The sequence below is a fragment of the Vicugna pacos genome, chromosome 13, assembly GCF_048564905.1.
Source record: "Vicugna pacos chromosome 13, VicPac4, whole genome shotgun sequence".
Lineage (NCBI taxonomy): Eukaryota > Metazoa > Chordata > Mammalia > Artiodactyla > Camelidae > Vicugna > Vicugna pacos.
In genome coordinates, this window is record NC_132999.1 from 17,594,728 (window position 1) to 17,609,977 (window position 15,250).

At 34.2% G+C, this 15,250-nt stretch overlaps 1 protein-coding gene across 2 annotated transcripts in view; it reads left to right on the top strand.

The window, feature by feature from the left end:
• Positions 1 to 15,250, top strand: part of DNAI4 (dynein axonemal intermediate chain 4) — a 77,680-nt gene that overhangs the window by 21,995 nt on the left and 40,435 nt on the right. For both annotated transcript variants that reach the window (XM_031683445.2, XM_072974243.1), the window contains exons 3-6: positions 2,498 to 2,682; positions 4,027 to 4,139; positions 8,776 to 8,932; positions 11,599 to 11,738. In XM_031683445.2, the coding sequence (XP_031539305.1) occupies positions 2,498 to 2,682; positions 4,027 to 4,139; positions 8,776 to 8,932; positions 11,599 to 11,738 (595 nt within the window). The remainder of the gene's footprint in view (positions 1 to 2,497; positions 2,683 to 4,026; positions 4,140 to 8,775; positions 8,933 to 11,598; positions 11,739 to 15,250) is intronic.

A 15,250-nucleotide genomic window follows, 5' to 3' on the forward strand; every position in this document is an offset into this window, starting at 1 on the left:
AAAAAAAATATATAAAATTTTACTGGGAGACATTAAAGGAGATCCAAACAAATGGAGAGATAGAATATGTTTATGTATAGAAAGACTCAATATTATAAGCATATCAGTGATACCCAAATTTTGACTTACAGATTCTTTGAAATTTCAGTCAAAATCACAGAAGTTTTTCTTTGTTTTTGTTATATTCAGATGGAATAAAAATGTATTGGCTTCCTTCTTCATACTATACAAAAAACTCAATTCCAGGTATATTATAGATCCAAACATGAAAAGCAACAGATAGAAAAATATCTTCATAATTTCAGGACTGGGAATGGTTTCTTGAATGAGGCATCCAAAGCATAAACCATAAAGGAAAACATGATAAATTTGGCTATGTTAAATGAAGAACTTCTGTTCATTAAAAGATACCACAAGGAAAATGAAGCCAGAGTGAAAGAAGACATTTGCAGCATATAAAACTGAAAGGATTCATATATGGAATATTTAATGACCTCTATTATCAATTAAAAAAGAGACAAAACTCGATAAAACATAGTGTGCATAAGTCTTGTATTTTTCCTCCAAAATAGGAAGTTAAGATGGGAATAGGCATATGAAAAAAAGTTCAACTTTATAAAAATTAAAGTCAAAATGAGATACCCATATGCCTATACCCATAGTGTCTTAAATTTATAAATCTAACAGTGCTGGTTGTTGATGAGAGTGTAGAGTAACAGCAGCTGTCACAATGCTGATAATCATTGACATTTTTACAACCAACTCGGAAACAGTTTGGTGTTGTCTAATCATGTTGACTGATCAATTCCACATCTACATGTCGCCTACAGAAATGCATTCTCATGTGTAACAGTACCCTTTTACATCAGTGTTTATTGAAACAGTTTTCATCATGGCCAAAAACTGGAAATAACTCAATGTCTATTAAAAGTAAAATGGGTAAATAAAATATGATATACAGTAATCCAGCAGAGCACTTTACAATCACCAATAAAATGAATGAACTATTATACATACAACAACATGGAAAAATATAAAAACATATTGCTGAACAAAAGATGTCAGATATGTCAGTCATAATATATGACTATGTAAATTTTAAAAACAGGCAAAACTAAATTGTATTGACAAACATGGCAAATACTAAGCGCTAACCAAAATCCGAAGCAACCAGAACTGTCATACATTGTTGGTGGGAAACACTTGGGGAAACTTTTTGGCAGTATCTATTAAATGTGAACATATAAATGATCCATTATCCAGGAATTCCACTTAGATATGCACCCAACATAAATTCATAGAGTACAGTCAGCAAAATACATATACATCCGTATTCATACTGTCACCATTTGTTCTAGCCAAACAATTGGAATTACAGAAACATCCATGAGCAATAAAATACGTAAATAAAATTGTGATATAGTCACACGGTGGAATAGTGTACAATAATGAAAATTAAACATCTGCAACTATGCTTAACAATATGAAAGGATCTCACAAATACAATGTCGAACAAAAGAAGCCAGATACCAGAGTACACGCTTCATGATCTAGCTAAATAAAGTTCAAAACAGGCAAAACTAATCCATGGAGTCAGGATACTCATTAGCTTTGATGGGAGATAGTGACTCTCATGTAAGGAACTTCTGAGAGGCTGGTAATTTTCTCTTTCTAAATCTGATTGCTAGGTACCTGGGTGTCTTCCGTTTGTGAAAATTCATTAAGCTGTACATTTGTATGTGCACATCTCAGTATATACATATATTTTTACTTCAGTACAAGTTATAGAGAGTAAATGCTATTCTTTAGGAATGCAAACTAATAAAACTATTAAAAAAAATAAAAGGAGAAAGAAAATGATTACCAAAATCAAGTTAATGCTGTTCATTGGAGAGGAGGGTGAGGCTGTAACCCAGAAGAGGCAAGAGTGAGGGGAGCTCTTTGTAATCCAGAAAGGGCAAAGTCTGGAGGTTTATCAGTGTTCCAGTTTTCACTTTAGTTGTGATTATGAGAACATTTGCTTTATATTATTTAACCATATGTTTATATTCTAATTTCATTTCTATATGTATTAAATTTCATAATTTAAAAGATTAAAAGTTAGCCAAAAACAAATAAGCCAAGATGTGTAATGACTTGAGTAATGTTTATTAATAAAATGTTAAGTGGAAAATAGTGGGTTTTTTACAGTTTATACATAAGAAATAAATATACTAAAATATTAGCAATCTAAATAAATTATTTTTCTACCTTTTTGAATTTTCTCAAAATTAATATGTATTACTTGTGTGGAGGTAAAACATGAATAAGACTTTTTAAAAAATGTAACACTCAATGAAGAAACTTTTTAAGCATGAAATCTTATATCATTCAGTTTTTCATGTTTAGCCTATCTTACAAACATTATTTTTTGTCTATTACATTCATTTCTGTTTTCTAGGACCCATTATTCAGAAACCCATCTTTTTTACTTATTTTAAGTAACCATTTTCTACAGGTGATTGATGCACATGGAGTTGATGTCACTCCCAGACCTCTTTACCATCCGGATCCACATACTGGTGCAGCAAAGCCAAATAAACTGTTGACATCACAGGAAGGATCCTATACATCAGACTTTATAGCTTCCTATAGCCTGTATCAGAATACAATAAATCCAAGTATGTTAGGGCAGTTTACAAGGTAGAGTATAATATTCTAGAGTTCTTTTTTGTATGTTATGTATTTTCTTTTCATTTAAGTTGCATGTGTGTAACTTAGGTGTCTGTTGTCTCCAGTCCCCCAGCCCCACTCTCATCTTAGTGTGCCATTCTGTGTTCCTCTCATGTTTTAAATAGATGCAGAACTTTGCATATCTTAAGAGTTCCCCTGTGTTACACCAAAACATTTGTGAAAAAATATATTGGTTTTACTCAAGATTTCCTAAAGAACCAAAAGATGGTGCCTAGCATTACAGACATATTTCTTCGGTTTTCTTCAGTTTCTTTTATGCTGCATGTTAGGGGAAGGAGTGGCTTTTCTTTTTTACCCCTATTCTTCCATACAAATCTTTGTTCTCCTAAGGTTTGATTTCTCTCTTGTGATATAACTTTTTTGTAAATAACATATTCTGCATTTATTATGTAGATACTTATATGATGAAAACGTGCAGTGCTTACCATAGAAAAGCTCAGTCATTTCAATAATAAACCAGTGCTCCTAAAACAATCTAAAGATTATGGGAAAATATTTGAGTGTGTAATTTTCAGTCTGACAAATTTAAAGTTCCAGGTGTTAACTAAGCATGAAATTTTAGGAGAAAATATGCTGGTCTAGAGTCTGCCTCCAAATTTGCATACAGAAGTTGGGGGAGTTATCTGAAAAACAAAGCATGTGCCAGTAAAGTGAACCCCACCTTTTGGAGGACGGTTGGAACCATAAATAGAAAGGGGAAAAAAATGTATAATATCATGAAGTAATGTATGTTTAAGGAAGTTATTTTTTGAGTCTTCAGTGTATTGATTTCCCATCAAGTATATAGATTTTATTTTAATTAAGTCTTGAGAGGACCTTTATCAAACTGAATAAATTGCATTTAAAATGAGATGTGAATAATGAGCAGAAACCTGGCGAAAAATGAAAGGAAGAGTGTTCCAGGCTGAGGCCCTGAGATAACAGAGCTCCACAGGACTGAGGAACTTGGGGGAAAAAAAAAAAGAGGAAAGGGAATAGTGATAATGAAGTTAAGATGGAGAGTCTGGATAGGTAGGCTGTATTTTGGATTTTTATCCTAGCATACTGCTGGAAATCCACTGAAGGACTGTAGGCATAGGTTTGACATGTCTTATCTCTAAAATATATTTTAAATGACTTTTAACTCAAGGAACATTAAAAATCAACTTAATATTTTAAAAATAACTTATTTTTATCAATTTTGCTCATATGATTACAGTATATTTGATTTCTCAATCTGATAGTTTTTCATTTAAACATTTAATTTCCCATGAGGACATCTAAATAAATAAATAATGTTATTCATTTTTAAAGGTCAGTTTTAGGAAGCAGTACAGTCTCTAAGTCAAGTGTATCCACTACTGAATCAATGGCAGAAGACCTAGAAGAACCATCCTATAAACGGGAAAGATTGTACAGTTTTACAGGTAATGAAAGTACAATCATTTAAGTAACTTCATTATTTCTTTAGCAAATATGTTCATTATTTTGGGGGTACTTGAGATAGAAAAATTATGATAATCTTTCCCAAATGCTGGCCTGTGAAGTAGCTATGTGAGAATTACCAGGGTAATATTTATTATATATTTAAAAAATTCTCAAAGTGACTCCTTTGCAACACCAGCCTCAAGAATTGCAGGCCCGATTTTAAAAGAGCTCAGCTTCTAACTCAGGAGACAGACAATTCTGATACACTGTAGTCAATGCCATAATAAGACATATGCAGAACGTGATGGGGGCACTTAAAAAGAAAAGATTAACTACTTTGAGGTTGGAAAAAAAAAAGACTGTTCATGGAAATATCGTTGACTTTTAAATTGGTTTTTGAAGATGATTAGTGATTTGTCAGGAGAACAAATAGGAGAGGCCCGTTCTAGGCAGAGGATAAAGCATGAGGTAATGCAAAGGATTATACAAGTGAAGATAAAGGAATGAGGACGTAATGGTTGATCAGAAGTGCTGGGAGAAGTGAGTACTTAACTTCAGGGTAATTTGCGTTGGAGTGCAGTAAGGTTGTCTTTTCCTCTAAGATGATAATGGAGGGTTAGTGAAATTATTGACAAGGTTAGAAACGTGCTTGGTGAACTTTTCTTTTTGATGTTAGCATATGTGACAGAATGCCTCTGACAAGTAACAGAATACCCAACTGCTATTAGCTTAAACAAATAGAGACTTATTTTTCCCACATTAAAAGAAGTTAAAGCTAGATAGCTTTTGGCTTTGCTTTTGTGGCTTAATTGTGTCAAAGTCTGGATTGGCAGCTCTGCTATTCTCTTCTTAAGCCTTTTCTTCCCATTTTTTGCCTCATGGTCTCAAAATACCTGCCCTGGCTCTGGATATTACATCCACATTAAAGGCAGAAACATGAAGAAAGATCTTCCTTGTAGCACCAGTCGCATCTCCCTCATTTGGGAGGAAAATAACGGTTTTCCCAGAAGCCTCTTTCCTGTGTATTTCTGCTTTTATCTCACTGGCCAGACTGTGTCACATCGCCACCATTAGCTTTCAGAGAGGCTAGGAAAGCCAAAGACTGATTTCCCAGCCTCTATTAACAGAAAGAAGCAAGGGAAGGAAAAAAGGCTTAAAACAGGCAATTAGTAATGTCTGTTCTAGGAAGAAGCCCATCCTCTCAGAGGGGGACAAAGGGAATTGAATTATTGTCCTAACCTCCTCCAGCGGTCTCTATGTATATTCTTGCCATCCTCCAGTTTGGTTTTCCAGGCTGTATCCAGAATGATCTTTTTAAGAACACAATCTAATCACATTCTCCCTGCTTAAAACACCTTGAAATGGATTTGCATTGCTCTTAAGATAAAGACAAATAATCTTTATGTAATGATTTGCTTTTGAGGTCTTTCTCTACTGGTCTATATCAAAAACAAACAAACAAACAAACAAACAAAATTTCATCTTCAGAAGTCTTGAAGAATAGTATAGATGTTTCTGTCATCTTGGCCAGGTGCAGGTGAATTCTAACTACAAAGTCATTCTCTGAAATGAATCCCACCTAAACAGTTCTACTTCTACCACCTGGCCACTCTTTCAGACTCGAGCAATATTTCTCAATCTTGAATGCACACTGATATCGTCTAGTATATCTCTTAAAATTTCCCACACTCAAATCTTACTCCAGGCCAATTGTATTGAAGTCTCTGGCAGTAGGGTTTAGGCATAAATAGTGGTGTGCTGGCACGTGTAAAACTACTCAGAGGTAGGGGAAGTCCTGATGTGTAATATTTACCAATTTCCATGGTTTAAGTACTTTTACTCACTCAACACCACCAGCAGATTTTAAGCTACCAACATGAAATTTCTGAATGGGAAGTTTAGAAGAAATGCTTAGTAGAACATCATTATTTGGTGTTTTTACCGTAAGATATAAATAACTGCAAGAGCTTAGGTAATAGTAAAATTTAATAATGTAGGAAGTGGTAAGTGGTTATTATCTTTGTTTTTAATATTTATTTAATTGTAAGTTTATATAATATAATTTTGAACAATGATTATATTTAACAATTAGCTCACAAAGTTCCTGATAATTTAATAACGGCCCCTTGCAAGCTGGTGCAGGCCAGCTGTAATGCACTTCTGAATATAAATATATTTAAAATTTTCCCACATGATTCTAATGTGTAACAGTTTCTGATTTAGTATTAAAAATATTGATGTCTAGATCACATGTCTAGAATTCTGATTCAGTTATTTTGGAATGAAGCCTGAACATCAAGATTTTTAAAAGCTTCCCACGTGATAAGAAATGTACAGTAGGTTTTTTAAACTGGTGAAACTATTCCATACGATATTGTAGTGGTGGACACATAACGTTATGCTTTTATCAAAATCTATAGAAGCTTACAGCACAAAAAGTAAACCTTAATATACTACATTTTTTAAAAAGCACAGTTAAGAGATCAGAGGACCCTTGAATGGAATACAGACTGGGACATAAGAATCTAACTGCTTTACAAATGTATGACATAACCTCCCTGAGAGAGTGGGGGTGGGAGAGGAGGTATAGACCTAAAAAAATGTTGAAACTGAGACTGTAAAATTAAAAACATGAAACTGCACATAACCACTATATTCTAGTTGATTTTCAATGGAAGTATTCAATTTCAGTTTTCATTGGGAGTGTAGGTTAACAACTCTGAATCACTGTACATGTATACTAGGATTTTACATGTAAATAAATGGAAGGCAGATGGTAAGAATCAGATTTCTCACTGTCATTGGAGTGGGAGACTGCAGACAGACGAGGGAGGAAGGTTAGAACTATCTGTGTGGTATTGGATGAGAATCAGAAACATTAATATAAACTCATGTTTAGCTTAATATAGGTACAGATTAATATATATATATTGATATAGATATATACGTGTATATGGGTTACTATAGACACAAGTATTTCTTAGCTCTGTCTGCTAAGAAAGCCTAGAAAAATGACATCCCAGTAGAAACAAGCATATACAGTGCCCAAATCTTGGTTTCTAATACCATTCTCCAATAAAAGGAACCAGGGATCTTTGGAGAAAGGACTGATTCTAGACTGGAGCAGAGAATATATAAGGTGAATCAGAAAGTAAACAAGTACCAAGAAAAAAACCTCTACATTGAACAAACTAAAAATGGCAGGGGTATGGGAAAGGGACACCTCAGCCAATAGAAGGAGGTTGCAATGGTCAAAGCAGGAACAATTTCAACAACAAAATACATAGTTTAATATTGGATTATAACCTAAAGTAAATATTCATGATTCCATAATGATATGAATAAATGATTGAATAAATAAATTAATAGGGGAGTACAGACAAATCTTCTATACAAAAGAATTCCAAATAATTTATGTAGGTATTTCTCCCTCAAGAAGTTGGAACTTAACTCCCTATCTGTTTAGGTGTGGGCTTTTCTTGTTGACTTCCTTCTAAAGAGTACTGGATGTAGAGAGGGAGGTGAAGAGTAACTTCAGAGCAGGGAAACCTGGCAAACTCTAGCTCAAGGTCAAGGTGAACATCATCAGTAGTAAGTCACGTTGATAGCATGTACCCTTGATATGATATGGTGAGAATGACACTACCTCTGTAGTCTTCCTTCCAGAAATCCTTGACCCCTGTCTAACATCAGACAAACCCAGCTGAAGGACGTCCTACAAAATACATGACCAGTACTCCTCAAAACTCAAGGTCATCAAAACAAGGGAAGTCTGAGAAATTGTCCAAGTCTAGGGAAGCCTAATGTGACATGATGACTTAATGCGGTATATACTGCATGAAATCCTGGAAAAGAAAAAAGATGTTAGTTAAAAACTAAGGAAATTGGGATAAAAGTACTGACTTTTGATAATAATGAAGCATCAATATTGATTTATTTGTTGGGATAAATGTACCATGGTAATGTTAGCAAAAGGAAAAACTGGGTAGGGTATGCAGGAACTCTTTGTAAGATTCTTGCAAATTTTCTGTATATGTAAAGCTGTTCTATAATTAAAATTTATTAAATATAAAAAAATGTCTAGGGGTGAATCCCAGCTCTCCAGGTAATTCTGTTGCATGCTAAAGTTTGAGAATCATTGCTGACCTATATACCTTGCCATGGCTCTTTATCTCCCACACCCTGAAACTCCATCCTCAGTGAAATTTGTCCTAAGGACAAGTAAAAGAACAAAAAGTTGTTATAGATATAGACTAGAAATTAACTTCAGGGCCCAGAGAAGGATTGCATTCTATCCACAAAATACACTTGCCCTTATTCCTCTTGAGTGTTATCAACAGTCACTCACCCCAGTCTCCCTGTTAATATTATGGGATAGATGTAATGGGATGCCCTTGGAGTTATGACTACACATTTGAGATTGGGGTAGGCTTGACCTTTCAGTAACAGATACTGTTTCTGGCCCATAGGATCCAGTTTGACTTCAGAGGGATTAAATAGACTGCATCTCGAAAGATGGCCTATTCCTTGACCATATAAGGCCACCTGCAATGGATGACTCATCATGATATTTTGGCAAAATGAAAATTAAAAATAGCAATTAGTAAATGATTTTTACTAAGTCATGTATTTTAGATTTACGAGTTATGAGGTCAACACCTGGAAAAACTGTAACAAAAGAAGACCTGGAGAAGACGATAGAGATAATGCTCACAGAGACAGAAACAATGAGATTTTTTAACCTACCAACAGTCATGGTTTCTGTAGAATCTGAAGAAGCTGAGAAACTAAGGTATGTATGGCTCAATTGTTTATATTGCTTTTACAACTTGAATGCTGAGTCAGAGGTTCTTATCCTTGTTTTGTCTTCGGGGATTTCTGGAAAAACACTGGTGGTGTATGTGCCTGGTGAAATTATATGTAAAGTTATACACGTGCCCCGTGAAATTACAGGTAAGGTGTTTATGCTGTATGCTCTTTCTAGAGGAGAAACCCATACCTTTTCCATATTCGTTTAAAAAGTAGGTGAGTGACTATGTCAAATAACCAGAGAATGAAAGGAAGCTTCCAAGTCTCAAAATAGGTTTTAATGAATCTTTTCCTTTATGCATACATAAATTATTTTCAATTTAAAAAGAAATGACTGCTATTTTTATATTCAAAACTTAAGAAGGGAAAATATATTATGGGGAAATAACTGAATTTACTATATTAGAGTAGATTTTGTTTTTCTTTATTGATGAATATAAAAAGATTTTAGTTTTTGCCTCATGTATTTTGAAACCCTGTTCTTAGGCACATACACATTAAGAGTTGTTTATCGTTATGTAAGGCCCCTCTTTATCTCTGATAATTTTCCTTGCTCTGAAGTCCACTCTGTCTGAAATTAATATGGCTATATAAATAGATTATTATGTTAGTTATTAAGATTATCTTCAAGTATAATTTGATTCATAGTACAAAAAATTCATCACTAAAATAATTTTATGGTATTATTTTTAACCCAAATATAAAATATTATAAAATTGTTTGGACTATAAAATGTAGTACAATTAGATCTTGATAAGCATACTTTTTAAAGTTCATGAGATGTAAAGGAAAGCTCCTAGAACCAAAAAAAAAAAAAAAAAAGGAAAGGAAATGAATAACCAAGGGATGAATAAGTGATCTGAAATCAGAGAGGGAGAGATGCTGGATGCAAATGTTAATATTAGCACATGGATCTAAGACCCAGCAAGTCTTGGGTTCCCCACGAATTGAGAGAATTAACACAGAGATTCTTGTATTAAGCCAAGACCCTTGAAAGGATCCCAGTTATCTCAAGTGGTCGCTGGTCAATTGGGTGTCCTACCTACTATCATAACCTTCTCTGGAGGAAAGCATATCCCATTTAGACTCTTAAGATTCGCTCAGCTTGACTTTAGTAAAATTACACCAAAGCAATAAAGAAACAAGTCATTATGAATGAGAACTTTAAAAAAGTCCTAGATCTAGATCCTGAGGAATATGGATAATGATATTATCAAGTATAGGGTATAAAATGTATGTGAGGTCTTTAAATAAAAGATAAGAGTTAAAATATCGGTAACACTAAGAAACTATCAAAATGATGACTTGTAACTGAAAAAATATCTAAAAAGAACTTTAAAATAAAGTATGTTACATAATTGTTACAGTTAAAAAGTAAACATTGATTTAATCTTTGATATTAAAAAAGCATTTAAAATTTAAACAAGACATAATTGAATAGATATTTAATAAATTGGAACATAGATCTAGGCAAATTATACAAAATGAAGCTTGGAGAGAAAAATGGGATATAAAGTATCAAAGAGAAGTTTAAAACATACTGATAATAAAATAAGGGTCTAACATACATCAATTCCAAAAAGGCAAAACAGAAAGAATGGGAAAGAAGACTATTCAGAGAGAGTCAGTAAGGATTTCCTCTAACTACTGAAAAATACCGTTCCACAGATATAGGAATAAATAAAAAGAAATTCACACACACACAAATGGACTCAGTGCATTGTAACTCATACTCCAGAATACCAAATATTAAAAGATTTAAAAAAAAAGAAGAAGAAAAAACATATCTTCTACAGAGAAACAAACTGATAGCATTACTATGGATGTAGAAGGTCACTTCATAATGATAGGAAGGTATGATAATTCTAAACTTGAATATTCCTAATAAAATAACTGCTTAATAAATGAAGCAAAAATTGGGAACCTGATAGTTATTAAAGTAGGAGATTTAAACACGCCTCTCTTTGTAACTGATGGATCAATCAGATTAAAAAAATTAGTATAGTTGCAGAAAATTTGAACTCAAAACATAATTGAATGGCCATGTATAGAACCTGGAATTCAACAATGAGAACACACTCTTTTCAAGCACACATGGAACATTTATAAAAATCATCCATGTACAAGGCCATGAAGCAAGGTTTTGAAAATTTCAGAGAAGTGGTATCAGATAAACTAAATTCTCTGAGCACAGTGGAAAGAAAAATTAGTAACGTAAATTTCAACTGAAACATAGACACACAATCACATAATGCTTTCAGAAGTTAAGAAGCAGAGTTATTTAATTCTTCATGAACCAAAGAAGAAATACTCAGAACTAAACAATTATGAAAATGATACATATTATAAGATGTACTTTGAGGGAAATTTATAGCTTTAAATGTCTTCATCAAAGTTCATAAGACCTATGTGAAGATAATGCTAATATATTGTGGGTGGGTACTGAAAGTTGTAGGGAAGCTATGGTGTAAAAGCGTCCTTTGGAGGTAGTTTAATGCATTCTTTTCCTAAGGAGTGTTTTGAACTTTTCACTTCACTTTTTGGTGCAATCCACATTAAAGAAGGCAATTTTAAGAAAAAGCATAGTACAAATAGATACATGTGGTAATAATTTTTATTAATGAGTAGAGTATACATTATTTTTTATAGCCGGAGAAACAAGAATTATGAGACCCTTTGTCGAAATAGATTAGGCAATGACTTGTATGTTGAAAGAATGATGCAGACTATTAATGGAGCACCAAAGAATAAAGAAGTTCAGTGTGACAGAATCATAAAGGAAGACAAAGGTAATTTCTATTTCATTCTGTTTGATAAGTTACCATATTTTAATATGCATTCTTTGAGTCTATCAATTAACAAATAAATGTTAAAATATATAAGGCAAAAATAGAAATAATTTGGCCAGATCACAAAAGTAGCTGGGTACTGTGATCTACAGCTTTCCGAGTTTGACAATTAAGTTAACAAGTAATAAATACAGATACAGAAGATTTGAATAACATAATTATCAATCTTAGTTTTCATACAAACTCTATCATAGAATTTTGTACTCTTCAAATCTTTATGAAACATTTATAAAAACTTATTGTTTACTGTAACAAAGAATATTGACCACAACTAATAAAATTTAAAATATACCAAGCACTATTTTAGACCTTTTATGTACCGGCATACCTGGGATATATTGCAAGTTTGGTTCAAACCACCCCAATAGAGTGAATATCACAATAAAGTGATTCACAAGAATTTTTGATTTCCTAGTGCATATAGAAGTTACGTTTACACTATGCTGTAGTCTATTAAGTGTTTTTATGTCTAAAAAATGTACAGTGTATTTTTAATTGAAAATATTTTAGTGCTAAAAAATACTAACCATCATTAGAGCCTTCAGTGAATCATAATCTTTTTTTCAGTAGAGTAACTTGCCTTAGTGTTGATGGCTGCTGACTGGTCAGGTTGGTGGTTGCAGAAAGTGGGGTGGCTGTAGCAAATTCTTAAAATAAGACAACAATGAGGTTTGCTGCATTGATTGACTTTCCTTTCGTGAGTGACTTCTCTGTAATGTGTTTGATAGCATTTTACCCACAGTAGCACTTTGTTTAAAATTAGAGCCAATTCTCTCAAACCCTGCCATTGCTTTAACAGCTAACTTTATATAATATTCTAAATCCTTTGACATCATTTCAACAATCCTCACAGCATCTTCACCATGGGTAAATTCATCACAAGAAACCACTTTCTCATGTGTAAGAAGCATCTCCTCATCCACTCAAGTTTTATCATGAAATTATAGCAATTCATTCACATCTTCTAATTCTAGTTCTCTTGCTGTTTTCACCACATCTGTAGTTACTTTCTCCACTGAAGTCTTCAGCCCCTCCAAGTCACCCATGAGGGTTGGAATCAACTTCTTCCAAACTCCTGTTAGTGTTGATATTTTTACTTCTTCCCACGAATCATGAATGCTCTTAATGGCAACTAGAATGGTGAGTCCTCTCCAGAAGGTTTCCAATTGACTTTGCCCAGATCCATCAGAGTAATCACTATCTATGGCAGCTATAGCCTTATGAAACATATCTTTTATATAAGACTTGAAAGTCAAAGTGATTCCTTGATCCATGGACTGCGGAATGGAGGTTGTGTTAGTGGGCATGAAAACAACATGAATCTCACTGTACGTTGTACATCAGTGCTCTTGGGTGACCAGGCACACTGTCAATGACCAGTCATATTTTGAAAAGAATCTTTTTTTCTGAGCAGTAGATCTCAACAGTGGGCTTAAAATATTCAGTGAACCATGAAGTCTGCACATGTCATCATCCAGGCTTTGTTGTTCCATTGATAGAGTTTAGGCAGAGTAGATTTAGCATAATTCTTAAGGGCTTTAAGATTTTCAAAATAGTAAATGAGCACTGACTTTGATTTAAAGCTGCATTAGCACCTAACAAGAAAGTCAGCCTATCCTTCAAAGCATTGAAGCCAGGCATTGACTTCTCTCTACCTACAAAAGTCCTAGGCATCATCTTCTTCCAATACAAGACTGTTTCATTTACACTGAAAAATCTGTTGTTTAGTGTAGCCCCTTCATTATCTTAGCTAGATCTTCTGGACAACTTGCTTTAGCTTCTACATCAGCAGTTGCTGCTTCATCTTGCACTTTTATGTTATAGAAACAGCGTCTTTCCTTAAATCTCATGAATCAACCTTCAAACATTTCTTCTGCAGCTTCCTTACTTCTTGCAGCCTTCACAGAATTGAGGAGAGTTAGTGTCTTGCTCTGGATTAGGTTTTGGCTTAAGGGAATGTTGTGACTGATTGGATCTTCCATCCAGACCACTACAACTTTCTCCATACAGCAGTAAGGCTGTTTTGCTTTCTTATCATTCACGTGTTCACTGAAGCAGCACTTTTAATTTCCTTCAGGAACTTTTCTTTTGCATTTGCAGTTTGGCTGTTTGGTGCAAGAAGCCTCGCCTTTGGCTTATCTCAGCTTTCAACATGCCTTCCTCACCAAGCTTGGATCATTTCTAGCTTTTAATTTAAAGTGAGAGATGTGCTGTTCTTTCTTTCTGTTGAACACTTAGAGATCACTATAAAGTTAGTAATTTGCCTAATTTCAATACTGTTGTGTCTCAGGGAATAGGAGGACCGAGGAGAGGGAGAGAGATGGGGGACCAGCCAGTCAGTGGAGCAGTGGAACACACATTTATCGAATAAGGTCTCTGTCTGACATGGGCATGGTTTGTGGTTCCCCCCGCTCCCACCTCAAATTACAATAGTAACATCAAAGATCACTGATTACACATCACCATAACAACTATAACAGTAATGAATAAGTTTAAATATTGTGATAGTTACCAAAATGTGACACAGACACAAGGTGAACAAACGCTGTTGGAAATGGTGCTGATAGAGCTGCTCAATTCAGGGTTGCCACAAACCTTTAATTTGGGGGAAAAAAAAACAACGAAACGCAGTATCTGCAAATTGCAATAAATGAGATATGCCTGTGTATTAGCTGATTTAATTCTCACCACAGCCCTATGAGGTAGTAGCTATTATTATTCCCATTATTCTATAAAGAAGAAGAAACAGGCAAAGGGAAGTGAGCTAACTTGCCCTAGGCCATTCCGTTACTGTGGTGGACGGTGATACTCCCAGACAGTCTGATTCTTGAGCCTGAGCTCTTAACCACTACATTTACTATTTTTCAATGTTTATAAATTAACAACCTTGAGAACACAGCATTGCCAAAAAATCTGTGAGCTGTGGCCAAAGGGGTAATTAGAAGAAAGGTTATAATCTTAACAGCCTTTATTACTCATCAAAACCATAAACTAGTTCTTTTAAAAGATTAAAATAGACACACTTCTAAGGAAGTGCTAAATCAAGAGAAGGGCAACTTATAATTAGTGGGAAATCTCTGTAGCATCTTTACTTGTTCTTGTACCGCTCCCCTCCTCCGTACGGTGATGGTCTTAAAGATAGCAGTCTGCCATCTCAGTGTGAGACCTGGAGGGAACAGAACGGACTTTATTCTCGAAGAACTTGGTTTGTATGTTTTAACCTGTCTAGGGGCTACCTGGAGGACTGACTCAAGGCATTTGTCTTCTTTTTTTTTTTTTTTTTACCTAACTCAGAACTCTCTCAGGCAATAGGCGTATTGCATTCTTCAAAAACATTGTAAAGCAAATGAATTGCTTCCTGAGGAGTCAAACGAGACACACACTGAAAGCCTGGGAGAAAAATCAGGGGAGAGAGTTTCTTCAGGAAATTAAGGTGTTGAAAAGATTTGCAT